Source organism: Osmerus eperlanus, chromosome 19 (assembly GCF_963692335.1).
Source record: "Osmerus eperlanus chromosome 19, fOsmEpe2.1, whole genome shotgun sequence".
Lineage (NCBI taxonomy): Eukaryota > Metazoa > Chordata > Actinopteri > Osmeriformes > Osmeridae > Osmerus > Osmerus eperlanus.
In genome coordinates, this window is record NC_085036.1 from 9,387,147 (window position 1) to 9,402,447 (window position 15,301).

At 42.6% G+C, this 15,301-nt stretch overlaps 2 protein-coding genes across 3 annotated transcripts; one reads left to right on the forward strand and one right to left on the reverse strand.

Annotated features, from left to right (window-relative positions):
- Positions 1-206: 206 nt before the first annotated feature.
- Positions 207-2,397, forward strand: LOC134040114 (protein MIS12 homolog). Its single transcript, XM_062486352.1, has 2 exons — positions 207-340; positions 737-2,397. The coding sequence occupies exons 1-2, from the start codon at positions 295-297 to the stop codon at positions 1,390-1,392; spliced, it is 702 nt and encodes a 233-aa protein (XP_062342336.1). The 5' UTR covers positions 207-294; the 3' UTR covers positions 1,393-2,397.
- A 5,056-nt stretch (positions 2,398-7,453) lies between these two features.
- LOC134039819 (E3 ubiquitin-protein ligase RNF26-like) lies at positions 7,454-10,207 on the reverse strand. 2 transcript variants are annotated; one of them, XM_062485910.1, is made up of 2 exons: positions 10,045-10,207; positions 7,454-9,636 (listed from the first exon to the last, which is right to left on the reverse strand). In XM_062485910.1, the coding sequence occupies exons 1-2, from the start codon at positions 10,076-10,078 to the stop codon at positions 8,228-8,230; spliced, it is 1,443 nt and encodes a 480-aa protein (XP_062341894.1). In that variant the 5' UTR covers positions 10,079-10,207; the 3' UTR covers positions 7,454-8,227. The 2 variants fall into 2 exon arrangements, with proteins under 2 accessions (XP_062341894.1, XP_062341896.1); XM_062485912.1 differs by having other exon boundaries at positions 10,040-10,207.
- Between the last annotated feature and the right edge of the window lie 5,094 nt (positions 10,208-15,301).

Below are 15,301 nucleotides of genomic sequence, written 5' to 3' on the forward strand. Positions count from 1 at the left end.
TTAAAAATACGTATTTGTTTCTGCCAGGTTTCGAACCGGTGTCCCGGTGTTATATCCTGTTCAATGCCAAATGTGTTCAGATCAATGTGTAGATGTGTGAATCGTAGGCTACAAGACAAATTCACGCCTGATTTTGACTAAAGTTTTGTCTTTGACATTAACTGCCAATTTGCCCAGCAAAATTGTATTTATCTGTTTAAAACTATTTTCAATTATGTGACTGTAATGAATCCCCCACCACATTTGGGGGCGATCGTGCATCCAGAGTAGTTTTATTCAAGTCAACAACGTAACATGGCGCGAGAATTTCAAGATATGGCAGAGGTTCGAGTTTCCGAAGGTAGTCAAATAATTAATTCTAACAAATGTGTTCATTTGGAATTGTAGCTAAACATGCCAGCCAGCGACTTTGTAACACTACCTGGGTGTAAGCACCATTAACCTAATTTGTGAATACGAGTGGAGGCGGCTCCTTGGTTTGGCTTGTTTGCTAATGTAGCTTGCTAGTTAAATATTCCAATATAACTAATATATTTGTAGCAAGCTACATTAGCAAACAAGGACGGGGGGGCAATTTGTCATATGCAAAGCCATAGTTAGTTTAATTTTTTTACAAGATTGTTATGGATTTTAGCCAGCCACCAGTGTGCTATAAAATATGTTTGACTTTTAGCAGTTATTGTCCATGTTTCGTTTTCAGATATGTAATTTTCTAAACATCCGGTTTTGTTTACAGAAGAAGCTCCATCTTCCTTATCGCCAAACCTGAATGAAACACAGTTCTTTGGCTTTACCCCTCAAACATGTATGTTGAGGGTCTACAGTGCCTTCCAAGATTGCCTGTACGAAATGCTGCTCGTCGTTGAGAAAGTCTTTGTTAGAAAACTAAGTGGAACTGAACTCAGTGATGATCAACTTCGTTTGAGGGCGAGGGAGTGCACCCAAAAGCTTCAACTGTTCCTTCAAGAACGCTTCAAACGTTTGTCAGGGTGCATGGAAACACTCTTGGTCAAAAACGTCTTTTCAATTCCTCCCAATGTGCCGTTACCAGGAGACCAGCCACGCACCAAACATACAGAGAGTCTGTCAGAGCTTCTGGAGCTGGAATCGTGCCTGACTGAGTTGCAGCAGTCGTACCAAGCAGAGGTTTGTGCCCAGCAGGCCTTGTTAGCTGAACTGGAGGAGCAGAGGGAGGTTCAGGAACAGCTGGATGGAATACTGAAGTGGATTGGGGAGCTACAGGCAGCTTGGATGAAGGAGGGAATGGGCAACTTCCATGAAAGCTTCCGGGTCATGGTGCAATCGGTTAAGAAACTGCAGGATGTCATTACAGATATTAGTAAGAAAAGCAGTGGATTGGACTTGTCTATGGGGTGGAGTCATGTTGCCTGACTGCTTTGGTGTAGACATTTTCCACGACTACAGAACTGATCAGTTTATAAACCTTTGTGACATCTTTTGTCTCAGATTAAATACTTACTTAGTCATGTGTGATGCACAGATGGGACAAAGTTGTCGCTTGGAATAGCTTTTTCTCAGGAGTTGTATGCAAGTATGTAACTTAACACATGTAACTTAACACTTCACTTTAATTCACTCAAAATTAATGTAAAAATACAAACACTTATTATTTGTTTTATAGCCAAGTGGATGATTGGATTCACCACAAGGGGGAAGCATTGTATCATTCTTTTAAAGCCAGTCTCCATTTGCTGTTGGAAATGTATTTGTTATTATTAGTATACTATTAATTATTAGTATGCTTTGTTTCATAATACTTCACTGAACAATACAAAAATATCCCAAATAATCACTTTCCTACTTATATCTCAAGGTCTAAATTGTGTAATTGCACATGATATAATAAATAGGCCTATACAGTAGATTGTAACAAGTCTAAAATAATTCAGTCTCTTGCATGTGGTATCTTTTGAGTGTAGTGAAGGCTTGCATTGCCTGTGATGTCTAATGCTGTGTGATGTGTAGAGACGTGGAGCTGCTAGTAGACAGCACAGTGTGGTCTCAGTGGGAGTCCCTGCGGTGATCACATGGATGTATGATGTCCATGACTGGATCCTCCAGGCCTCTTTTTTATGCTGCTGAACCAGACAGTCTTCACTGTCTCACAGGTTTAATATGCTTTTCCTTTTTTCCCTTCCTTCCTAATCAACAGTTTTTGAATATCCAATTGAAAAATGTACCTCAGGTTCATAACATGATACTGTATACCATATAACAACAGTGCGGATATTACGACTGGTACTGCCAGCATTCAATGATGTTCCAGTCAGACTGGTCCCATGTACCATGTGGTTCAACACTTCTCAGAATCCAGGTTCAAACATCTTTACATGCTCATAATTAAACATGAGACATGCATGTCAGGGTTCTTTTCTATCCCGAGACCCCAAGGGCATTTTTCTTATTCATTCTCACTGCCTCTGTTCTTCTCACTGCTATAGTGACATAGTGTTTGTGGTTTATGATTTATAGAGACCATTCTTTCTTTTGCCAGTCTTCCACCTGAAAACACAAAACAAGACATACAAAAATGTCATGCAAGACATTAGAGGTACACGACACAACACGGACACAGTCAAAGAGATCCCAAAGACTAGGTAACACCTGAAAAATTGAAAATTAAAGCGAGTCTATCTTCAAATTTCCATAATCCACCAGTCTTTGTGATGTTATGCCACATATAAAAACTGCTCCCCAAAAAAGTGACATGTCTTGGATGTGGTTGTGCTGCAGGGTGAGTAGTAAAGTGAGCCGGGGCTGAATAAAAGGGATGAGGAGCACAGTGAGGGGTCGTAATCGGGAGGGGGAGGTTTGGGTTAGCAGCCTGCCTCTCTTTCATCTTGCTCATTAAAGCCAAAGCAGCGGGGGCAGTCGACAGCGAGCCCAAGGACCAAGGGGATGGAGCCTCGCATGGGGAGGGTGGAATTGGTGTGGATCGGAAGACTGGACAGGCTGCTTTACCTTAGCTGCTGCTTCGGTCCGAGTCGTTTCCCCCTTTCCATCCGCTCCTCCCCTCTCTCAGCCCCACTCTCTCTATCCCCCCCCCCCTGTCCAATCCCTTTCCCTCCCCCACCTTTCAATCTTTCCCTCCTATTCAATCCTGCCTCTGCTGGAGCCCTCAGAGCATGGGCTCTGACAAAGAACTCTTATCTCTCTTCACCTCCCGACACGTACCATCCACGTCACTAAAGGGGCCGTAGAGAAGGTGCTCTCCCTAAGTGGGTTTGTAACTGGGGTACGGTCGGACCGACCGGAGGCCGGTGTTAATGAGGTTAAATCTGGCATGGGGTGATTAAAAGACACGGATAGTAGAAGAGACAGACTCCATTAGTTTCTCTGATGGGAGCTTTCAGAGGTGCTTGTGAAGTGAGTGAGTGTGTGTCAGGGCTTTCCAGGTGCCCTGGTTACCCTTGACCCGTGTACAGGTCAGGGAAAGATCGACTCTTCAGGGGTGACATTCGAAAGCCCGATCTATAGTGCCACTAGCCTACAATTGACTTTGGATAACATGTTAAGGAAGAGGGGTTGAGGGATTTTTGATCTATACTCAATCTCCTTACTTTCTTAGTCTGTGCAAGCTTTCTTCATAAGCAGTGTTACATTATGTTTACTAATTGCATGACAGATCCAGCTTTTGAACATCATCATATCATTCAACATGCATCATTCACCAACTACACAAACACCATCTAGTGAAAGAAAATTCATGCCTGCGTAACAATGAATGGTAGTGTCAGGGTTTAGGTTTGGAATGCCAAGGGAGTAACATTTTGGATGAATAATTTGGAAAAGAAGATTTGACAATGTACTGCTGCAGTGTATGATATAGATATAATGTAATGTAGAGACCACAACATTTTAGGACATTTTTCAAATCTGATTCAGACCAAAACAACTGAATGAGAAATAGTCAAGTAGAATTGTGATCACTGAAACTTCCACAGGGATGTTTTAGAAGATAAAATCTCAAAATAAGGATCCGAAAGTGTGGGAGGATTGATCAATAGAAACTGTCGCTACACATGGACAATCAATAGGATCCCTCCCAAGTTCTCCTTGTACCAACCGACAAAATATTGAGACAACCAATCAATGTACAGCTGCTGATCAATTATGTATAAATAAAATTGTAGTTATGTTGCCGGTCAAACAAAATAGGTTAACATATTGACAAGATTTTGTTTTGATTAATCATTTGGGGAATATTGTTATTTCCATGCTCATTAAAGTAGTTGCTGAACTAGAGCTTGAATCCACTTCAGCATTTGAATTATGGTCAGTGATAAATTATGTTAATGTTTTATTAAATAGGAACATGATCATAACCAGCTTTTAAATGAATTCATGAGGCACAAAATACTGTAAGGGTACTGTGTGTCTCAGAACGCTATTGGCCAGTAGAAGATGGGGGGGGGGAAAGAGAATTCATCTTTATTCAATATGGCACTTTGGGAATAACCCTAGCAGACGTTGTTCACACTATGGCAATGATCACACACATTCTATGTGCTGTGGTTTTGACCAAATGCATGTTCCTATAGCAACTAGAAAATGTAGGCAGCAGAAACTACTTGCTATTCACCTTTGGTGTTTTTCTTTTGAGACACTCAAACAGCATTTTGGAGTACTTTGCGAACTTTCAAGGCAATATTTTGTCAACTTTATTCATAAGTAAAAAATAAATTATACTTTTTTCGACTGATTTTTTGCAGAAGGGAATATTCTGGGAAATTCTGTCCAAGTAGCATGATATATAATAGACTTACTTAACATGACTGTAAGGACCTGTATTGGGTTCAATTGATCTGCAAAAATGGTTGTAAATAAACAGATAAACGTACGGTTAGGGGCTACCTCCACTAACACATTTTATTGACAGTGCCCTCCTTAAAATCCATGGTATTTCTTTTCTGCAGTGCCTCTTCATGCTAAAGCCTCCACAGCCTTTGTTTCTCCATGGCTGCCCTCCGAGGCCAGGCAGTGTCGTTGGATTGGGGCTGGCCCTGTGCTGCTCTCCAGGGTGCTGAAAGGCCACCGAAACCCTGCTGCTGGATCATTCTTTAGCCTCCCTAATGGAGCACAGCTCCTGGTTAACCTTTGCCCTCCCAGATCCACCACGCTTGTGTCCTCCAGCATTACCCCTGTTAGTTCAGAGGAGGTTATTGAACAAGAGCTTGTCATCAGTGATGCTATATACGTTAACATTTTGGGATGGGGGTGGGGACGTTTGGAAGGGGTTGGGAAAATACAACACAATCCTTGCCTAAACGGTAGACCTTTGCTTGGACTGCAAAAGAAAAAAATGAAAGAAATGGATTCTTTAATATACCACTCATGGTAAAGTATGTTAAAATGATTTGACACAATTGTTTTCTATTGGCAAAACACTGCACTGCATAACATTTACATTTAGTCATTTAGCAGACGCTCTTATCCAGAGCGACTTACAGTAAGTACAGGGACATTCTCCCCCGAGGCAAGTAGGGTGAAGTGCCTTGCCCAAGGACACAACGTCAGTCGGCATGACCGGGAATCGAACTAGCAACCTTCGGATTACTAGCCCGATTCCCTCACCACTTAGCCACCTGACTCCCTGACTCCCTGACTCCCAATGTTTTAACCCTGCACTCGCAACGTCTAGACACAAATCAGCAATGCCCCTGGTCTAAAATTAACTCCCATGATAATGACCATGTGATTCAAATTAGATGAGCTACAAGAGTTACAAACCATCCCTAAATAGAAGCTTGAACAGCATGACCACTGTGATTTCAGTCAGGTGGATTCAGAGAATATTCCCACCAATTCGTAGCAGCAACTCAGGTGACAATGTAGCTCAGCCTTGCCAGCAGATAGAGGCTCATCCCTTGGCCCATGGGGTATAACCCAGCCTGGGAGTGGGCATCAGGGCTGGGAGATAGGGGGTAGGAGGGTGGGATGGAGGCCCTGGTACAGACTGGCAGACAGCTGGTGACAGATTGAGTGCTCCTCTGGCTAGGAGCCCACCAATTCAGGAAGAGGATAGGAAATCCCCCCCATGCTCATACCACCCACCAGCTCTGCTAGTCAAGAAGCTGGGATAAGATCGAGGGTGTGGGTGTTTTAACCCTGCACTCGCAACGTCTAGACACAAATCAGCAATGCCCCTGGTCTAAAATTAACTTTCCCTTATCATTGAACCTGTCATGGCTAACCTAATCTTGGAAGTAAGAACTAGCCTTTGATGGATTGACACATAACATGCCTAATATGGACATCTTTTTTTATATTTCTGAAGGTAACCAGGTTGAATTTGTAATAACACAAACTGAGGCAATCTCATCAAACTGTCACTTTTCAAAAACAGCATGAAGTATAAATGTCCACAATCTGTGAAGTGGCACAATTGACCATAATCTACTTTTCACACCGAATGACAACTTCCCAAATGTGCCTCATTATAAAAAGACATGTTTTTCTAGTTGTTTTTTTAATACTTGTATTCTGTACAGGCAGCCATTAGGACAGCTCAGACAATAGGGCCAGCCCTGAGTGGACCAGTGAGGCAGCTGTCAGAGTGGACCCGGGGAGTCGCGTCTCTCTTTCTCTGGCCTGTCAGTCAGCCTGGAGGGTCCAGAGACGGCTCCTGCTGGCCAATTATCCCCCCCTACAGAACCAACAAAGAGCTTCTAATGGCAGCCCTGCTGGCCCAGTGCCAGAACTAGGGAACAACAGATAGCTCGACCTAGAGAGCTAGGGAGCTTAGGGCTGGGCGGGGCAGGATCAGACCACTCCCCAGTCTGAATTGGAGGACGTCCCACTCTGTGAGGTGGTCCACCCTACATGTCCCGTTTCTTTTGCCGAATAAGGAAAAGCATATGGCCCCAATTTAATTCCCCAGTGGTGTATTATTGTTTGTGCAGGAGCAGTAATGAAAGGGACATGGTAGAGAGGACTTAATTTGGTCACACCTGAATTGATTTACAAAGCAGCCAATGTGCATTATGTTACAGGTACATTAGGCAGAGTAACATGTAATATGTAAAAGTATACCACTCTCAAAATAACTGTCTTTTCTTTAACAGTCACTCACTGAATGTTACTGCTGTGGATCCAACTACTAATTAAAAGAAGGAAAGTGATCGACCCAAAGCCCTTTTACCCATCCAATCCCTTCAATCTTGTATATGGAATATGACTACCGAACACTTAAAATTGTATTGTTTTGAATATTTATTTCCTTGGCATGTTGTGGGGGTCACTGTGTATATGGCACATTCATCATCTTGGCAGATATATCCCCCATAAATACTACTTCTAGGCCCTTTGGCATTTCAATGGTTCATTCAAATCCACCAACACTTACCATACAACACACCAGCTTTGATTGCTCCTTCATTTATTTAGCCGTAAAATAATGTATGCATTTTTCAAAATATGTACAATACCTACATCAAGGAATGACAGTATGTTTATTTTAATTTGACAAATAATGGCGTTTAATATTCACATAGCCTAATATCTGACTTACAAAACACTCATAGGTACAAAATGTACAAAAAGATATGATAAGCACTTCCGTTGTGCGATTATAACATTTTGCCCGCAAGAGTGGTATGATAGCTCAATGTGTTAGTAAAGGATTTAGTCTTGTTGGGATTCAACTTATTAGTAACAGTTGTAATACCCATAATCATTGAGACTGGCGAAGCATTTCATTACTCATCCACACATCAGACAGAATGGCAGTATGCGCAGGGCTCTTATGAGCTTCAACATGGAAATATGTAAAAGTCTAGTCAATACAACATTTGAAGTACAAGTACAAGCCAGAACAGTAGCGTTGTAGCCACTAGCCAGTGCAATATCATTAGTGCAAATGTTACAAATGAGCAAGAGGATGTCCACCAAGGAATATGAGACTGCTGAATCAAAGGCAGGGAAATCAAGCCCCATCAGTAGTCTCACTATCCTGAGTTAAGGGCCATGTCCATATACCATGCAGCTATAAGCAGACTTTAGGCAGCTGCATAGGTAAAAGCAACATGGTGGAACATCTGCTTGTATGAGGGTATCACCATACTCCTGATCCCAATCCAGTTCTCTAAAGGAAACAATGGGGATTTGACCAAACATGATCACCTTGTCACTCTCAACTTAGTATATAGTAGTATCGAAGCTGCCAGTCTTTTGCCCCCTTCGGCTCTCTTGACCCCAGTTAAGTCTTTCAGAGAAAAACATCCATGGTCTGAGTGATGCCTCGTCGGCAGAGCGGGCAGCAGTGCTGCTGGGGGGGCTGCTGCAGTAAGATGGCAGAACAGTGGCGACACAGGCACAGGTGACGGCAGGGAAGCAGCAGCACGTTCTTGGCTTGGTCCTGACAGATCACGCACTTCTTCCGCTCCTCATGCTCCTTGAGCAGGCTGAGGAGACTGTCTGCCGGGGGAGGAGCACTGATGACTGGGTCCTCCCCCGAAAGTTGCTTTAATGTGTTCCTTGTGGCTGCCGAGGAATGCTCCAGGTCGAAGTTGGTCTCGTGCAGCCGGCTAGAGAGATGAAGTTGTGGCACGTCGACCTCACTGTGGTTTCTTCCGGTTTGCTCCGAGGGGTGAGGGAGATTTGTATGGTCTGTGGAACTACCAGGGGGTCTAGGGTCCAAGACTGGGTGTCCCCCTCCACTCTCACCCCCAGAAGGCTGTGCTGTTCTCCCCCTTTGGTTCCCAGCCTGAACCCTGTGTCCCCTTGTCGGCGCTCCCGCGTTGTTATCATGCAGGTCTTGGGCTCTCTCTAAAGCCATCAGGTAGAGTCTATAGGCAGCCCTCTGCAGAATCCTCATTCCCGGGAGTGTGTTGACAAAGTGGACACATTGCTGGGCTGCAAGACGAGGCAGCCGGGGGTTTAGATACAGCCAGGTCAGAGCAACGATGCCCGCTGTCAGGAGCAAGCCATATATATTTAGCATAAACACTGTGATGAAGACATGGCCAAGCGAGCCCAGAAACTCCAAAACGAGCTGAAAGGGAGTCCATAGTAGCACAGAGGTGCCTACTAGGCAGCTGTACAGGAAGGTGAGCAGAGTGAGGGCCAGCTCCAAGGCTTTATGGAGCGGTCCTGACACTGCCTCCCAGGCCCCCACGACAGCAGAAAAACAGTTCTGCGTACCAATAAGGACAATGTTGACGATGGTGTTAACGAAATAGAAAACCAGGCTGAACGCAATGCAGAAGCCCTCGCATGTCTGTTTTAGAACGAAGTTCCCAGATATCAGTCCTCGTTGTAGCAGCTCCTTGGCACGCCACACAACATGAGCCGAAAGGTGACCTACCATTTTGAAGCTCTCAACAACCCCACCTAAAGTCTGTATCCAGCCTTCCAGTATATGAAGAGCTCCATGAGCTGTGCTAGTGACCACCTCTGTCACTGTGAGGAAAGAGAACAAGGCGAAGTTCCAGTATTCCAGTAATGTAGTGCCACTTAGCACAACTGGTAGGTTGTGCAGAGAGGACCCCATGTTTGATAGAACTCTGGCCAACCAATTCACTGTCCAGATGATCAAATCCAATAACAGGCATAAAGTATCCAGGCATCTACCAATGGCGCAGGAAACTAGGTTCACTACATCCATATTAGTGTTCCCTGGAGGAAACAGAAATGCAAAATGATCAAAAACTATGAATGGTGTAATAACGAACGTCACACTGAAATGCTAGCTCTCTTGGCTATAAACTAGGCAAATATCTAGCTACAGTAGTTAGCTACTCTGGCACTGGTGGTATACTCTCGGCTTGAAAGCGACATTGGTGGGTACTTGCTGTTGACGTCGAAACGAACGTCTATATCTGTACATGTTTACTATGAATGTTGCTTTTAGTTACCAACACGAATCATTTTTTCTTAACTGTAACTGCTACCTAGCTAACTATTTAGCTACCACACCCAGTCAGCTGACAACTAGCTAGCTAGCAAACTGGTAGCCAGCTATGCTAACAGTGCTATTTCGAAAAGCAGGTAAAAGTAGATGTTACTATTCATAACTCACCTTACATATCATAGTTAACTGGCTAACCAACTGGCACATATAAAACGCAGGGGTTGGAATGACAACATTTGGCAGAAATAACAACTAGATTTGTTAACTGGGGGTTTAATCCCACAGCCGCTGTCATTTTAGCCATGTAAACACTCAACAGGAATTCGTGTCGATGCGGATACATCTACCCAGAGGAAATAATCGATTTCAGAAATCTTAAATCTGTAAACTCGGGACACTCGATGGATATAATCACTTATAAGAAACCTTACGAAACAGTAGCCAACTGTTTGTAAATACACGTTTTATTGTAAAACTGTATTAATTTATTGATTATGTAAGATCTCACTGCTTTCTTTATACCTGGAGTGCCATGGCAATTGCTTTTTTTCCATTCGCGTGCACCTCGAGACTGTCCTGAACTCCTATCCTGTTGTTCTCTCTGTCACTGCTCGAGATGATGCATAAGGAAACTTCCTATATTTTTGTACTGTGGGGTATATACCCATCATATCAACTTCTAGGGGAATAGGTCATTCAAATACACGTGACATATGAATAATCTAAGCATACATAATTTCAATGAGTACCAACATTTCTTTTATATCAATACATGTAGGCTATATATAATACAGTGAAAGATGTTTGAAGATGTGCCCATTCAGTGTGGATAGACGACAGCATTTGCTAATGGACGTGTTATTATGATTGCATAAATCTCTCAGCCTTGGACACAGCATTAGCAATGTGTGATTTATCTCACTAGTAAGCATGCCCTGAGGATAGTTATAATGAAAGTGCCATAAAATGGCAGTGCTTTACCCTTCCTCCCACACCCTGTCTCCTCCAACAGCCTCAGTCAACCATGGGCCTTATCAAATCATCACGGTCCCCAAATAGGACCTTTCCAATTGGGGAGAAAACAGCATCTGTCATGTTCCTTTATCCCAGCTGTGTGCGTGTTGGTGTCTTGGGAAGAAAGAGGGGTTTTGTACCAGCCATATTCTCTTTATTGTAGTATTTAGTTCAGCACCAGTGTACACTCTCTCCTGCATCTTCTTCCATTTAGAGTCTTGGATATGGTGTTACTTTTCAAATGACCTGAACGATAAATCAAGCCCCCTTTGCACTTTAAGTGACATCATGGTATGTTGTGGATTGCCCTCCAGGTTAAAAGATATGTAACCCAATATTCACAGTTAAAGAACCTGCAACCCAATATTCTCAGTTTCTTTTATGCTTTAGCAAGGTTGGCTCTACATATTTGGCTGTTTCGATCTGCCCATTTTTATCAATTAAATAACTATTACCATGCTGTATTTTTGGGGTGTTATCGTTAACTTGACAAAACTCAACCCATTTAATCAGATTATTCACTTCAGAAATGTTATTCAGTTTTAAGCCTAAAAGCTCAAATAGGCCACGGTTGGTATTCCTGTCAGGGCAAAAAAAACAAGGAGGTTTAAAATGCGAGTGGTTAATAGTCTTTTGTATTTACCAGATCTTTTCTAGACAGCTGCTCTGGACTCTCTCACTTTCCTGCTCCTCTACTTTTTTCTTTTTCCTACCCATCTTATCACAGCTGCTGTACTCCTTCAGATCCACTGTGGAAAAATGGCATTAGACAACCACAAACCTTATGCCTCATTCTCACCACAGACCACTCTATCCCCACCCTTATCCACCCACTGTAGGCCTTCGGAGCATTCAACACTTGTCCTTGCACAATTGGATGGTTCCAATGCTGCGAGTTACTAAGCTATGACGAGCACAGCAAGGCAGAATGCTGTATGAAGTGCACTCCATCATTAGTTGGGGATTGGAAGAAATAAGACAACTGTATATCAAGACTTTTTGTGACGTCGTATGTGCTGAGGAAAAGTACTAAAGGGTTTAAACTGTCAAGACATGGAGGATATTTTTTATGTACTGTATGTCCATGAAAACATTAGGACACTACAGTAAATATTATCCAAAACACTTGTGAAATGCTTTCCAATCGTAGTGGAGAGTAAAAGTAAAGAGTAACCCTAACCGCTGAATGACCATGTTACATATTTTCTGGTGTTTGAACAATTTTGAGATCTGAGATACAGCCTGTGAAAAGTCCCCATACAACAACAGCTGAGCCATAATTGCTTTTCTCGGTCGATGCTCATAGGCCAGGCTTGAGGGCTAAAATCTGCTGAATTGGCTGGCCATGTTCTGTGAGTGAGGTTGGGGACCTTGCACTCTAACTGCTCTGTCAAAGTTGCCTGAAGGCTGACTTGAGGCAAATACCTTTTACATACACAGCCTGCCCCCAAACAAAGATGTAACTGGAACAACTGAACACATGTAGACAACCAGTAATTACCGTTTACAGATGTATTGTTATTGTTGAGGGTTGGATTTTTATTGAACACAAAAGTTCCATGTATCGTTCACTATAAAAATATGTTTAGACAGTTTGATAATTTTTGTATTCCAAAGATTTTTGGCTGAATTCCCTAAAAGCTTGAGAATCTGTCTCTGACCTCTGTGCTGGCAATAGAAAAATGACAGCAGCTAGTTCAAGGATAGGGTTTAATATGATCACGGAAAAATGAATGTAAAGTGCCCATGCCTATAACTATGATTAAGAGGTGCCCTGAATCCCATTTTAATGCACTATATTTGAGACCAAGTGGCCACCTGGGTCCCTCTTTCGCCCCACCCTTGTGTTCTACCCCACCCAGTATTGTGTCTGAGAGTGTGCCTTGGTCCCACCCACTTGCTCCATTCATCCAATCAGGCGAGATGTGTCTGAGCACCTCAGTGATTCATTAGTTGATTATGGCGTCCTGGGAGATTCCCATGGCAACGAGAGCTGTGAGGGGTCAGCGTAGATGTTCAGCATAGGCCCAGTCATTGTTACTGAGAAACGGAACGGACTACTGGCACTAGCCACCCCTCCCCCAAATCTCAAGAGACTTCCTTTCTACTTCACACACAGAGATACACACACACACACACATAGACAGAAAAATGGCTCAATGATTCAAAAGGTCCACTTCAATAATACAGAGCCAGGAAAACCAGCCAATGAGGACAGGAAGGTCAATGGCAACGATCATTATAAATTAGCGATGGACTCTGACTTCAATTCAATTAAAAGGAGCAAACCTCTAGGTTGTGGCTGTCCATCGCCCCTGGCACCTCATACACCTGTCTGAAAATCACCTCCACAAATGGTTATCATTTAGTCACCCCAGACAGAATATTACTGTTAAAAGAATTAAATACCAGTTCAAGAAAAAGCACTGCACAGAAATGAAAATTTATTTTTGTATTTTTAATGCGAACTGTGCCTTTTGAATTAACTGTACCATTATCACATTATCAGAATTAAACATATGAATCACCTCAAATAATTAAGTATGGCTATTAGGTATTCCTGATTGTAATTATTTGTAATTACCCTATCATCTGGCTCTTTGAAATGTCTCAGAATGAAAGCAGTACATTTGGCTACTTAAAAAAATGAATTATATGGGAACACAATTTTGCTGAATGTATTAGTAGTTGTGGGTTAGGTTCTTAGTTGTGCTTGGGTTACCCTATATTAGGTAACCAACTCTGTTTTGAGCTACAGAGGCGAGTTGTCTGCTGACGTCGAAATCGACGCTGAGTTTCACACCTCCATGGTATGTTTACCTCTGTTCAGATGAGAGTCCTGTGTGATAAACTGAGAAAAACTCCAGTTAGGAAATATATTTGCAGTAGGGAATTTAGATTAAGAGAACCATCTAGAACTACCAAGATGATCCTATAAGATTGTTGTAATAATTTTCTTTTAATAAAAAAAATCTGGTGGCAGATTACATGTACATATTTATATTGTAGACTGAGTAAATGCCATGCTGTGTGTTTACCAGGAGACAATATATTGTCCTTACTTCTGTTATTATTGAAGAAAATTAGATACCTCTACGATATATTTTTACCCTAATGTGTAGGAGCATTGAACAAGGTTGTTGAATCCAAAAACCTTCAGCACAACCTTCCAAAATGACCATCCTATTGACTATCCGAGCTGGGGATAGATGGATGGTGGGTGGTTGGGGGTGAAAGGGACCTTGACATTGTCCTCCACTCTAGCATGTCCTCTTCGTTCCTGGCTCTAGCGAGTCTGACACCCCTGTGGTGACACACTCTGCTCCCAATCTGTGTAACCAGACCTGCTTGTGTATTAGCTCCCACTCCAGGCTACAAGGAGGAGAACTACGTATCTAAGGCTAATCATGTTAGCTCTGAATCACTAGCCTCCATTCTGCACTCACTGCCCTACATTACATGTGATGGTACAGCAACCTGTGTGCGCCATACTGGGCAATTTGCTCCTCCCCACCTGGTGTTGGGATGGTGATGATGGATTTGTGGGGAGCACAGATCTGGAACAATGGACAGATAATGTATGGCAGAAGCTATTCGTGTTTACAAGCAGCTGTTGGCCTATGAGCTCTGTTGTGTTTGTATCAGTATCATAGTGCCAAATCTAACAATAAGGTGATGGGGAAACGAAAGTAAACAAAAATGTGTTGGGGGATGAAATCACAACACACTGGTACCACCACTGCAATCAAATACGCATTGACCATGTGTTTTCAAAAAGAATCGATAACAAATGAATTCACAAGTTAAAAGTGTTTTTTTATTTCGACTTCTCCTTCACTAAGTAATAGATATCATCACACCAGCATTCTGTAGCAAGGGATCTCTTCCAGCTCAGGTATAGGATGAATATCCAGGTGGGACCTGTGGGTGCCTGTAGGCAAGGAAGATGTCTTTGTCAGCAGAAGAATACCCACATTCCTGAGGCTGGATTGCTACCGTGCTGTGGGGGGTCTCAGTCATCCAGGCACCAACAAACCAAAACCAAACGGTGTCTGAGATAAGATCATAGAGCTTAAAGCAGATTTGGGGAGTGGAGAGCCATTGGTTCCCTCAACTGAACTTTTTTTTAAAGGAAGTAGATAACCTTGTTTGGATTGTCCTTGGTGAGTACAAACTGTAACCATAGCAAACAGTGATGAAGAAAAGGCTAAATGAGTTCTTCCTCAGGGTGTTTAATCCCACAACACACACATGCATTGTAGGTTGCATCCGTTATTAATTGATAGTGTTGTGTTATGAAATACAGAATGCCTCATCAAATGGAATATCGGAAAAATACTGGGTTGTATCTTATCAGTACATTGTTTAAGGTCTTATTTCTGCTTTAAAAACATTCCAAGTCTCTGCTCGATTTTT